A 13672-nucleotide genomic window follows, 5' to 3' on the forward strand; every position below is an offset into this window, starting at 1 on the left:
ATATCAACATTTTTAGTATACCTCTGCAAAAAAGAAAAAATCTTTTAAAATATTGAAAGGTACTTTTTATAATTTATATATTATATGAAGGTAATTATATTAAATGATAAAACTATTAAAAATATTTTTAAATATAACAAAATGTAGTGATAGAAGTTTATGGTGGTTAGTGTTATTTTTCTATATTTATAAATAAGTTGGCTCATTTTACTTGAAAATAATCTATTATATTATCTGCAAAATAAATAAATAAATAAATTTTAAGAAAAAAAACAAAAAACCCCGGAAGCGGAAGAGAACTCGGGAAAAAGAAAGCAGGGGCGTGGAAGATTGTGAGAGGAAGCGCTAACAGCAATAGCCAAGCGAGTTCACTCATCGAGTCGGCGAAAGCAGAGAGAAGAAAAAAAAATCAGAAAATGGCATTCACAGTTCGAGGTCTGAAGGTTCCGCCGAACTCCGCGAGCCTTGAAGAAGCCCGGAATCGGGTCTTCGACTTCTTCAGATCAGCATGTAGATCATTGCCAGCAATCATGGACATTTACAACTTAGATGATGTCACTACTGTTTCTCAGCTCCGTTCTACGATCGCCTCCGAGATCCGCAAGAATTCCCACGTCACCGATCCTAAGGTCTTCTCGTACCTGCAATTTACTCTATTTGCTTCTTAATTCTATATGATTTTGGGGGCGGCTTAAGGAATTTCGTTGAATCCTTCATTTCCTTTATGGGTTGAGAAACTATGAAGAATATTCCCTGTGTGTCGATTAGAGACATCGAAGTCTTTTCCATTCATTTGAAACGAAAGCTCTATAGAAATAGAAAATGAAGAAAAGAGTTTAGAGGGCTTATCTTTCTCGTTCTTGTAGTCAATGTAAATCTATCATTCTGGAGGGTATTATTTATTTATTTTTATTTTATTTTATTTTTTAAAAAAATTTGCTGAATCAAATAGAAATTGACGCCCTGGGGGGGGGGGGGGGGGGGGGGGGGGGGGGGGGGAGGGGGGGGTGGGGGGGGGGTTAGGCGGCCTTGAATTGTGTGGGGCGGAAGGATTGGGTTTCAATTGCCATAAGGTGGAAAAAGTTGATGAGTTGCATTCTTTCGTCCGTTCACGAAGTTTTTCGTGGATAATCTATTCCATCCGTTTTGTTTTTCTTGGACTCTTCTAAAATTACGGGACATTATTTCGCAACGTATTTGTTCTTCAGTGCTAAGGTGAATTTGATGGTAACATTCGTTGGATAACCCATCAATTGTTGACTTTTTGGGAGAATTTTCTTCAAAGGAGTTTATTGAAGATAGGCGTACAAGTAGAAGTTTGAAAGAATCTTGGCTTAGAACTCATTTAATTACTTCTTTCTGCTACAGCAATTTTACAAAAAAGTTATATTTTTCTCTTAGAGAAGTTCTCTTTTTCGGAATCTTCAATTTGCGGATGATACTTTATTGTTTTGCAAGTATGACAGCTCCATGCTTGTAAAGCTTAAACATACCGTGGAGTTCTTTGAATGGTGTTTAGGGCAGAAAGTTAATTGGGAAAAATCAGTCCTCTATGGTATCAATATGGACGACAATGAACTTTTTAGCACAGCAGCCTCTTTGAATTGTATGGCTGACCACCTCCCCTTCTATTATCTAGGGTTGCCTTTAGGTGATTACCCGAAAAGTGTCTCCTTTTGGCCGCCGGTTCTAGACAAATTCCAAACTAAACTTGATAAGTGGAAGAGATTTAACCTCTTTAAGGGGGGAAGAGCCACTCTATGCAAATCAGTTCTTTCAAACCTTCTAACTCATGCCCGAAGGAGTAATCTCTAGAATGGAAAGGATAACAAGAAATTTCTTTTGGGAAGGACACACCGGCAGCAAGCTGAACCACTTGGTTAAATGGGATTTGGCTTAAAAACCCCTAGCAGATGGAGGCCTCAGCCTCGGTGGCTTCAGATCAATGAACATAGCACTCCTTGCTAAATGGGGGTGGAGATATTTCAATGAGGAAAATTCTCTTTGGGGCAAAGTAATCAGAAGTATTCATGGTAAAGATTCATTTGATTGGCACACAGCAGGGAAAGGCGGTAGAAGCTTGAAAAGCCCTTGGATTAGCATCTCAAAGACTTGGCTTAAGATAGAATCCTTGGCCACTTTTAAACTTGGTAATGGCTGCCGAATTGCTTTTTGGTTAGATCCATGGGAAGGTCTTTCCCCCTTCAGTACCCAATATCCATCCAAGCCTATTCAGAATCACCTTGTTACCAAATGGTTCAGTTACTGATCACTGGGACAACCGCTTAGCCTCTTGGTCCATTTCCTTCCGAAGATTGCTTAAAGATGAAGTGCTGGCCTTCCAAGAGCTGTTGGGGAAAATCGCAAATAGAAGTCTAACTGATTCTTTTGATAAAAGGGTATGGTCTATTTCAGCCACTGGTTCTTATACAGTTAACTTCCTTAAAGTGCACCTCTCCCCTTTCTCCCCTTTGGATAAGCCTCTTTACTCGGCCATTTGGAAGACTAAAAGCCCTCGAATAGTCAACATTCTCATATGGATAATGTTATCCGGACAGCTGAATGTAGCCGCTGTTTTACAAAGGAAGCAGCCTTCAACCTCCCTCTCGCCCTCAATCTGCCCATTCTGCCTCCACGATAGTGAAGACTCCCTTCACCTTTTTTTCACCTGCCCCTATTCAGCTTGGTGTTGGGAAAAGCTGCTGTGTTTCTTCAATTTCTCATGGATTATGTGCAACGACTTCAAAGGCAACGTGCTGCAACTTCTTGCTGGTCCTAACCTCCACAACCCCAACCGACTTCTTTGGTGTAATGCAATAAAAGCTCTCTTGGCAGACCTTTGGTTCGAAAGAAATCAAAGGACTTTTCACAACAAACCCGTCGTCAAGCTTACTCTTGGTGCATCCTCTCCAAACCGTTCAATGCTTATAGTCTAATGGACTTCAATCTCAACTGGGGGGCTATCATCTCTACTTCCCCCTTTGGACAGCAATAAATCTTTTTGGATGCCTTCCTTCTCTTATTCTTCCACAACAACCCCCCCCCCCCCCCCCCCCCCCCCCCCCCTCCTCCCCCACACACACACACACACACGTACTTTTTGAACTTTTAATTATCCCCCTCTGTTTTGGCTTGTTTCTTGGTTTTGTACCTTGCATTGTACTCTCTTTAGTGTTTTGTCTCTCCTCTTTTGTTACATTAGATGTGATGAGGGTACTAAGGGGGTGTCAACCTAGTTGAGACGTCCGGGTGCGCCTCTTGATCCTAAAGAAGTCTTAGTATTTCCGTTTGCTTTGCTCATTGTATAACCCTCTTGTACTATGGGCCTTAGCTCATTTCTCTAATTTATAATATAATGATCCGTTTCCTTTAAAAAAAAAAAAGAAACAAGAGTGTCGAATCCTTATTTTGGGTCAATTAACTCTGATTGAGGTGCCTTTTTTTAGTCTCTTTTTATTTTAACAATGAAAAGTTATGTTTCCTTAATAAAAAACAAAAAAAAGAAAAGAAAAGAAAAAAACTCCATTTGAGGTGCCTTTTTTAAGCCTCTCGAGAGTTTTTGTATGTTTCATTTGTCTATGCATTTGGTTTCCTGTCCAAATTCAATAGTGTATAAATAATGCGAAAGTTCCATGAGACTACCATGCTCCTTAATTTGTTATGGTATGTGAGAGTATTTGATGAGTCGGTCGATGTACTGTCCCTAAAAAAAATATTATTAACAGTCTAAGAGGAAGGGGAAAGAATGTGTTTTGTTGCAGCAACTTTCTTCATCTTCATCATTTTTCTGCCAAGAAAAATTGTTTTGTTGCTTTTGGGGAGCTTGCTCTGTTTCTTGTTTGGTTTCTGGCATCCATTGTCCAATAGGGAAACAAAGAGGTTATGACCCTCCTTTCTTTGTTGAGGTTAGGTAAGGGAGAAGTTTGTTGTTTGGAGTCTTAGCCCTTGAAAAGGGTTTTCTTGTAAATCTCTCTTTCAGTACTTGTCGAATCTTTCTCCCTTTAGAGACTCGGTTTTTTTTTTTTTTCCTTTGGAAAGTGAAAATCCCAAAGAATGTGAAGTTTTTTATTTGGAAGTTATTCATGGAAGAGGGAATACCCCAAATAGACTTTTGAGGAAGATAGTTGTCCTTGGCTGGGCCTTTTGTTGTATTCTTGGTCGGAGGGCAAAGGAAGATCTGGATCACTTATTTTGGAATTGTATTTATGCAATCGGTTTGAAACATCTTCTTTGAGGACTTGAGATATTTGGCTATCAGTTAGCCAACCACAAAGATTTTAGTATTATGATTGAAGAATTAATACCTTGGATAGGCCTTTGAGGAAGATGTTGTCCTTGGTTGGGCCTTTTGTTGTATTCTTGGTCGGAGGGCAAAGAAAGATCTAGATTACTTATTTTGAAATTATACTTATGTGCGATTGGTTTGGAACATTTTCTTCGAGAACTTGAGGTGTTTGACTATCAGTTAGCCTGCCACTGAGATTTTAGTGTTATGATTGAGAAGTTCCTCTTCCATTCGTGGTTTGGAGCGAGAGGAGGTCTTTTTATGGAAGGGTGAAATAAATAATAGAATCTTTCATTCGTGATTGAGGAGTTCCTCTTCCATTTGTGGGACATTTAGGGTGAAATAAATAATAGAATCTTTCATGGGGTTACGAGGGAGTCTTTCAAATATAATTGTATAATAGACCCAATCTCAAACTCCAAAATGGTTTTTGTCCCTCTTTGAAACATAAAATTTTTGTCCTCTTGCTTACATCATCATCATCTAAAGTCACAAAATTACTCTTAATTTTCTTCCTCTTCCTTTCTTCTTCTCAATTTGTTAGGATACCACCTAACAAGGAAATTCTCAAAAACTCGAGAACAAATAAGAACTGTAAAAGATAGATTTATATTGCAATATCAATAATGAAACTACAATTTACCATAGCCTTTCGAGAGGGCTACTCTCTCCTTCAATTCCCCAAAAGAAATTCCCACAAAATTCTTCATACCTTTCTCCAACCCATCCCTTTCTATTTATAGTAAAAATACCTAACTAACTTACTAACAATTTTCTAATATGCCCATCCTAATATTCTACTAATTATCCCAACAAATTCCTAACTAGGGGTCTTACAATACTCCGCTCTTCGAAGACACCTTGTTCTCAAGGTGTGCCTTACAAAATATGATCACAAAAAATAGAGCCCAATTTTCCTTCCTCCATCCGTCACCTGCCATTGAAGCATTGTAGAGACGAGAGGAGATCGAGGTTGGGTGTTGCCGACGAGAGAGATAGAGAGGAGATCGAGAGTGAGTGAGAGGAGACCTAGTGAGAGTGAGGAGAGCAAGAGTGGATATCGAGAGAGTGAGGAGAGCGAGAGGCCAATTTGCATGCGTGAGGTTTCGTTTTGGTAATTTCATGCAAATATAACGTAAGCAGAATGTCAAAAAAACCTCACCCAACCTTTTGACGTTTGGTTCCTAAAAAAATTCCAGCGTTGCTCTCTGGGCATCAGTAATGAGTTCTTTATAATTATTCATTAGGTCATATTTGGTTAGATCGGAGAACCTTCAAGATGCTCTCATTTGTGGACTTGGATTATTGTTTTTTTTTTATACCCTTGTATTCTTTTATTTTTTTTGGCAATGAAAGATCTATTAAAAATAAAAAATAAAATTCGACATATGCATTAACTAATATTATTCATGCCTATGCCTGCAATTTATCCATTTATTTGTTTCATCAGGTGCTGCCAATTTGGTTTATTGTCTTTCATTTGTGTGATTAGTGCCATCCGCTATGTTCATTGCTTTAGAGGTTAGTTCAAAATGTTTTATAAAGACAAAACACGCAAAAAAAATTGATTAGCGGTTTGACTCTTGACATTTGACTATTTCCCCTTAAATTTTTAGATACATTTGCTTCCATGAGAAATTTGGATTTTTCTGGGTCATGTTATTTTTCCTTGTAGAATGGTAAAGTTTAGAGCATATGGATCCTAGAAGATTTAACAGACTCTGTCAGAACTTTTTTTCCCCCTTCTTTTGTTGGGGAAATCACGGGCTGAAGGTGATCCACAGCGGATTACCTAGTGATAGTGAGGGAAAAAGGGAACTCCTCCATGGTATGCAACCACTAAACCTCCTCTAGCTGTTTGGGAGTGCTTTTTCCAAACATTTGGCCTTTCGTTTGCTCGTCAAAGGGGTGTTTGCTATGATCGAGTAGTTCATCCTCAATCTACCTCGTGGAGAGAAGGGTCATCTTTTTGTGGCATGTTAGGGGGTGTGCAATTTTGTGAGTTTTGTGGGGTGGGTGGAATAGTAGGATTTTTAGAGGGGTGGACCTTTCGTTTGCTCGTCAGAGGGGTGTTAGTGCTATGATCGAGTAGTTCCTCAATCTGCCTCGTGGAGAGAAGGGTCGTTTTTTGTGGCATGTTGGGGTGTATGCAATTTTGTGGGTTTTGTGGGGTGAGCGGAATAGTAGGATTTTTAGAGGAGGTGGACAAGGACCCTGGCGAGGTGTGTTCCCTTATTCGCTTTCATGTTTCTTTGTGGGCTTCGGTTTTTAAGACCTTTTGTAATTATTCTATAGGTGTTATATTGCATAGTTGGAGTCCTTTCCTGTAGGGGGTTATTTTGTGGGTAGGGTTTTTTTGTATGCCCGTGTATATATATATATATATATTTAAATGAAAGCCCTTATTCTTAAAAAAAAAAAAGCCTTATTTGTGATGGAGTGTGAGGCCAAAGTCTGTCAGAACTGCAAATTGTAGTTTCTAGGAATCTCGTGTATGGTAAGTTAAGTGTAACATATTAAATGTTACAGAAGCGGCTTCCTAGTGTGTTTCAAGGACTGTTACTAAGAATCTCCTGGTGAAGGCTAGAAACTAAGATCAATATTTTTTTTAAGCGGAGGTGCACCAGTTATGGTGATGGGCAGGGTAGGTTGAGTCTCCTTTCACCCAATGGTTGTTGATGTGAGCACCTTTGCATAATTGTATATGAGGGAGAGATTGGAGGGATGGAGCGGTCAAGTGATGTGATGTAGAGAAAGGAGAGTAATCTCTAAATAATGCTTCAAAAGTTCCATTAATGAAAGGAAACAGCCATTTAAATAGACTGGAAAAACTAATAATAGAAAGGTAGTTGCTTAACTAACTCAACTGGAGCCTAAAGCTATAAAACAAAAGATAAAAGACTAAACTAATACAAAAACAAGTCCAAAACATAGGACTAATAACTGGATGAGGCCAGTAAAAAGGACCACCCGAAAACAAGAAATAAACAACAAAAAAAATACATGATAACCAAGATCCAACAAAGATAAGATCTTTAACAACTAAAAGATACCCTACATCAGATTCTCCCTTTAAAAACAAAACTCGACCTCAAGTTAGGAAGCTAAAGCAAAAGCATTCGGAGCATGATAGGGAGAGAGAGAGGTTGGCAACTGATGCGCATGTTTGGAGGTGAATCCACTCGATAAACATTATTGCCAAGTTTCTCCAAAATGGGGAAAGGACCAAGCTGACATTTGTCAACTTAGAAAATTGTCCAGTAGGCAGGCGGGCTTTTTTTGAGATGGATCATGACAAGATCATCAATTTGAAAGTCTTTAAAGCGTGTATGAGAATCAGCAGCAGTTTTGTAAGAAGAGTTGGCTTGTTCCAAATCATCTGACTTCTTGATGTAGCTTAGATATCCTGCTAAATATGCTTCTTATTGATCATCCATTCAAGAAAAAAAAGGCGATCTTGTGGAGCTTCATCATCAAAGGCTTTGTTTGGCTTATATGAAATGAACGGAATCATCGTATTTTTTAAGACAGAAACTCTCACAATTCATAGATCATCTATTGTAAACTTCTGTCTTGGTGTAAATTTACCCCTTTTTTTGTGATTACAATCTTACTTCACTTATAGCACAAAGGAATACCATCATGTAATCTCGTTGGCATGTTTGGCCTTTTCTAATTTCATATTATCAATGAAATTATGATTGAATGTTTCTCATTAGAAAAAAAAAACAAAGCTTTCAGTTGTGCTTTCTTTTGGGCTCTTTAGGGTGCTAGGAATGGTTGTCTCTTTACGGTGGTATCCTTTAATTTTGATCATTTCTTGGAACTTGCACTCTCTAATGTCTTTTTTGATATAAGAATATACACTCGTATACTCTTTATAGTTCTTTCTTAATCTCCAGTTGGAGGCTATTTTTGTAATTCATCTATTGGTCTTATGCGTTTTTCTCTTATTTCATTTATTAATGAAATTGTTTCTCCTTCCAAAAAAATGAGTTGGATTTTAGCTTGTAGGCTATTATCTTTGCTTGATTATTAAAAAAAAAAAAGTGTCTATTTTATTTCCTAGGATGCTGCTCTTTGCACTGTCTTGGAGTTGGACTGCGAATGTGAAGATTATTTTGACTAGTTTCTGATCTTTTTTTTCCCCCTTTCAAAACCAGTTTCTGACTTTTTAAGTTTACAGGTGATTGATATGCTTCTTTTCAAGGGAATGGAAGAGCTTGGTAACATTACTGAACATGCAAAGCAACGGCATCACATCATTGGTCAATATGTGGTTGGTCGCGAAGGACTTGTGCAAGATTTGGGCGCCAAGGATCAGGGCATATCCAATTTTCTCAAGAACTTCTACAAGAGTAACTACTTTTGAAATTCATCCTTGAATATGACACATCCGTAGTTTTAATTTGTGATCTTGAGAAATAATGAAGAAACTATCTGTCCTCTGGACAATTGACATTATTTGATCCTTTTGTTGGATTGAATTGTTGGTATATTATATAACCGCTGTAGCTTTTACAGAAGCAAATCAATCCAAGATCTTTGGTTCTATTTACTCCGTTCGTAACTATTAAAGCCTAAATGGTGTCTACTCTAGCTTTGCTGCTTCCCCCAGTTTCCAATCGGCTTCGTTTTATCACTGGCATGTTTATAAGTTCAAAACATTATGAAACTTGAAAAGGGACAATGTGGTGGTCTCATTCAGAAATATATGTATATGAACTGCGGCAGAACGATCGGAATTATCTTAATTGTGAGGTGTGAAGAATGCAAAACCCATTTGGACTACGAAATCTACCCATCTTTGATTGGGGTAAATATATTTTTAGGTCTTGAAGTTTCAAGAAGAATCTCACCACTGTATTTTTGATTTTTTGGTCAATGACATGTCTTAAATCAACTGAACGACACTTAAATCCAACCATAAAATTGACAATCGTGTGGCCAAAATGATCATTAACAATGACTTCACTCACAAAAAAAGAATATTACATTTGAATATCCTATGTTCTTTAGGACTCAAGGAACATAGTGATAGACCACCAATATTGTTTCAGTATCAAAGGAGTAAGAAAAAGACAATATGGGAAAGTTTAGAAAAGATGAATGTGCTTCGATTGAGAAGGTGGGGACCATGCCGACTGGGAACCCTTAGTTAGTTAGGGAGTTTGCGATTTATTTAAAAGGGAATGGGGGAGAGTTGTGAGGGTTGTTGAATATTTTGTGGTTGTAAGGCTGGGGTAGGGCTTTTCTCTCATCTATAAGGAAGAGTAGTAGAATTATCATTTCTTTTGCATATGCTCTGCTCAGTTCTTCTTGAATTCAATAAAAATTCAATTTCCAGTTTGGTATTCTATCAAATTGGTATTAGAGCACTCACTTGGGAGAAATGACTCAAAAGAGATTTGAGGAGAAGTTGGAGCTGTTGGATTAGGAGATTTCCGAACTTCGAGTAGAGATGCAGAAGCTGCCGACCATCGAGGAGAATCTAGCATCCTTGGCGAAGAGTATTGATCGATTGGGAATGCAAGTGGAGAAGCACCAGAAGATGTTAATTTCGTATGTGGCAGAAATGACGAAGGGAAAAGTAATCTCAATGGAGGTAATGGAGGGATCGAGGAGCGAGCTAATCGAGGGATCAAATGACAAAATTCTGGATGCGTTGAATAATGCGGCCAAGTCGGGAGTAGAAGATTTGGTGAACGACCGAAGTAAATTTAAGAAGGTTGAAATGCCGATATTCAGTGAAAGCGATCCAGACTCGTGGTTATTCAGAGCTGATCGATATTTTTAGATCCATAAGTTGACTGAATCGGAGAAAATGACGGTGACTGTGATTAGTTTTGATGGGGTTGTGTTGGATTGGTGTCGATCCAAAGAAGGACGAGAACCGTTTAAAGATTGGAAGGACTTAAAGCAGAGACTCTTGGTTCATTTTCGATCGTTGAGAGAAGGATCGATCTACGGAAGGTTTCTGGTGATTAAGCAGGAGTTGACTGTGGAGGCATACCGGAATTTGTTCGACAAATTGGTGGCCCTTTTACCACACCTTTCTAATGAAGTGTTGGAGGAGACGTTCATGTATGGGCTTGCGCCGTGGGGCAAAACAGAGGTTGAATGTTGGGAATTGGTTGGGCTAGCGAAAATGATGAAATTGGCCCAACGAGTTGAAGACCGTGAAAACGCGCGATCAGAGGCAGGTTGGGCGAAGACATTCGGAGGTAAGGTCCAAACCCTAAATAGTCCTAAAATGAATAATGATGCTGTGAATAAAGTAAATAACATTGGAGGGGTGAAAGAACTATCGAGTCATTTCCGATGAGAATGATAACGTTGAGAGGGGTACCTGTGGGAGAAAATCGGAGAGAATGAGCGTTTAGACGATTGAAGGATGCTGAATTTCAAGCTAAGAAGGAGAAGGGATTGTGTTTCAGATGTGATGAAAGGTACTCGGTGGGACATCGTTGCAAAGGACGCGAACTCCAAGAGTTGAGGTTACTGATTGTGAATGCGAAATGGAGGAAATGGACCTGTGCGCGGAGAACAACTTGAAAGAAGAAGTAATAGAGTTGAAAATGTTAACTGTAGAGAAGGAAATGTCTACAATGGCAGAACTTTCGTTGAATTCGGTTGTTGGATTGACCAACCCTCGAACGATGAAGATCAAAGGAGAAATAAGGGGTGACCCAGTAGTTGTATTGATCGATTGCGGGGCAACACATAATTTCATATCTGAAAGGTTAGTAAAGTGATTACTCTTGGCAATAATAGAAACCACAAACTATGGAGTGGTTTTGGGATCTGGTTTGACAGTTAAGGGAAAGGGAATATGTAAGGAGGTTAAGCTTATGATTGGGGAATAGAGGGTGAGGCACAGTTTCTTACCGTTAGAGCTGGGAGGAGTGGACGTTATCTTGGGGATGCAGTGGCTACATTCGTTGGGAAAGACAGAGGTGGATTGGCAGAACTTAACCATGACCTTCAATCATAGGACTCGCAAGGTAACTCTCCAAGGTGACCCTAGTTTGACGAAGATGAGAGTGAGTCTGAAAAGTATGATGAGATTGTGGACAGAGGAGGACCATGGCTTTTTAATTGAATGTAGAATGATGGGAGGAGGAGTATTAATGGCGAAATGGAATGGAATAGCATAAGTCTACACTATTTCTGAATCAATTCTCACATTGCTGAACAAGTTTGAGGATGTGTTTGAGTGGCCAAGGGAACTGCCTCCGAGAAGAAGTATTGAGCACCACATTCACTTAAAGGAGGGAACGAATTCGGTAAACGTGCGACCTTATCATTATGCTTACCAATAGAAAGTTGAAATGGAAAAACTGGTAGAAGAAATGTTAGATTCGGGGATCATAAGACCCAATACAAGCCTGTATTCAAGCCCCGTGCTGTTGGTGAGAAAGAAGGATGGGCTGTTTGATGAATTAAATGGGGCAGAGTTATTTTCTAAGTTGGATTTGAAGTCAGGGTATCGTCAGATCAGAATGTACCCAGGAGATATAGAGAAGACAACATTTAGAACCCATGAAAGACATTACGAGTTTTTGGTAATGCATTTTGGACTAACCAATGCTCCCTCCATGTTTCAAGCTTGATGAACACCATCTTTAAATGTTGAAAGACATTACGAGTTTTTGGTATAGTAAGAACTTGGAAGATAATTTGCAATATCTGGAAGTAGTGTTAACTACTTTGAGGGAAAATGAACTTTATGTTAACCTTAAAAAATGTCAGTTTGCTAAGGAGCGTGTGGAATACTTGGGGCATATAATTTCGGGCAAGGGGGTAGAAGTGGACCCGGAGAAGGTAAAGGCTAATTTGGAATGACCAGCGCCACAGACCATCAAGGAGATATGTGGATTCTTGGGGTTGTTAGGGTATTATAGGCGTTTTGTGCAAAATTATGGAAGTATTGCAGCACCGTTAACTCAAGTATTGAAAGGAGGTGCCTTTCAGTGGAATGAAGAAGCTCAAGAGTTATTTGAGAAGTTGAAACACACCATGATGACCTTACCCGTGTTAGCATTGCCTAATTTTAGCTTACCTTTTGAGGTGGAAATTGATGCTTCAGGCCACGAAATTGGAGCTGTGTTAGTCCAATAGAAACGTCCGATTGCCTTTTATAGTCACCCATTATCTATGAGAGATCAAGCCAAACTGGTTTATGAAAGGGAGTTGCTGGCTATAGTCATGGCTGTGCAGAGGTGGAGACCATACTTGTTGGGGAGAAGGTTTGTAATCAAGACTGATCAGAGGGCACTAAATTTTTTGTTAGAACAGAGAACCATACAACCTTAACATCAAAAGTGGGTTGCGAAGCTGTTGGGATATGGTTTTGAGGTGATTTATCGGCTTGGACTTGAAAATGGAGCAACAGGTGCGTTATCACAAGTGATACCCGATGTACAGCTCGCGAGCTTGACTGCCCCTACTCTATTGGACCTTGCGGTCATTCAAAGAGAGGTGGAACGAGATTCTAATTACAGGATGTCAAAGCTAGGTTGCAACAAAATGAAAAGGGAGTTACATACTTTTCCTTACAACAAAGATTGTTGAAATACAAGGGGAGGTTAGTACTGTCTAAGACATCTTCTTTGATTCCCACCATTTTGCACACATATCACGATTCAGTATTTGGAGGACATTCTAATTACTTGAGGACTTATAAATGTTTATCAGGGGAGTTGTATTGGAAGGGAATGAAGAGAGATGTAAAGAAATACGTGGAGGAATGTATGATGTGTCAAAGAAACAAGACTATAGATCTATCACCAGCAGGATTGTTGATGCCTCTATCCATCCCTGATGTGGTTTGGGCTGACATCTCAATGGATTTCATAGAGAGGTTACCAAAGGCAAAAGGTCACGATGTAATCCTAGTTGTAGTGGATAGATTGAGTAAGTGTGGACATTTTCTGGCCTTAAAACATCCCTTGAATGCTGAAGTTGTAGCCAATGTGTTTTGTAGAGAGGTAGTTAACATCACGTGATTCCACAGTCCATTGTATTTGATAGAGACAAAGTATTCATGAGTCACTTTTGGCAAGAACTATTCCGTCTCTCAGGCACTAAACTACATCGAAACACTGCTTACCATCCTTAATCTGACGGGCAGACTGAAGTGGTTAATCAAAGTATGAGAATGTATTTGCGATGTTTTTGTGGAGAGCGACCAAAGGAATGGATTAATTGGCTGTATTGAACCAAGTATTGGTACAATACCACATTTAATGTGTCGACGAGGATGACTCCCTTCCAGATTGTGTATGGGCGTTTACCACCTCTCTTGATTTATTATGGAGATACTTGTACTTTTAATGCTACCTTGGATCAACAACTGAGGGATAGGGATGAGGTTTTACATGTTCT

At 39.1% G+C, this 13672-nt stretch overlaps 1 protein-coding gene and 1 pseudogene across 1 annotated transcript; both read left to right on the top strand.

Moving 5' to 3' along the window:
* Positions 1–213: 213 nt before the first annotated feature.
* Positions 214–8843, top strand: LOC120081402 (LYR family of Fe/S cluster biogenesis protein). Its single transcript, XM_039036241.2, has 2 exons — positions 214–629; positions 8472–8843. Exons 1-2 carry the CDS (start codon positions 417–419, stop codon positions 8655–8657), a joined length of 399 nt encoding a protein of 132 aa, XP_038892169.1. The 5' UTR covers positions 214–416; the 3' UTR covers positions 8658–8843.
* A 1524-nt stretch (positions 8844–10367) lies between these two features.
* LOC150035207 (uncharacterized) lies at positions 10368–11409 on the top strand (annotated as a pseudogene).
* The last annotated feature ends 2263 nt before the right edge of the window (positions 11410–13672 follow it).

Source organism: Benincasa hispida, chromosome 7, assembly GCF_027475165.1.
Source record: "Benincasa hispida cultivar pf3 chromosome 7, pf3_genome.v1.1, whole genome shotgun sequence".
NCBI classification, from domain to species: domain Eukaryota; kingdom Viridiplantae; phylum Streptophyta; class Magnoliopsida; order Cucurbitales; family Cucurbitaceae; genus Benincasa; species Benincasa hispida.

What these genes read in the sequence shown, in the direction of transcription:
- LOC120081402 (XM_039036241.2), top strand. Translation starts at nt 417, where the DNA reads ATGGCATTCACAGTTCGAGGTCTGAAGGTTCCGCCGAACTCCGCGAGC. An exon ending in CCCACGTCACCGATCCTAAG is followed by an intron (nt 630 to 8,471) that starts GTCTTCTCGTAC and finishes TTAAGTTTACAG; the next exon opens with GTGATTGATATGCTTCTTTT.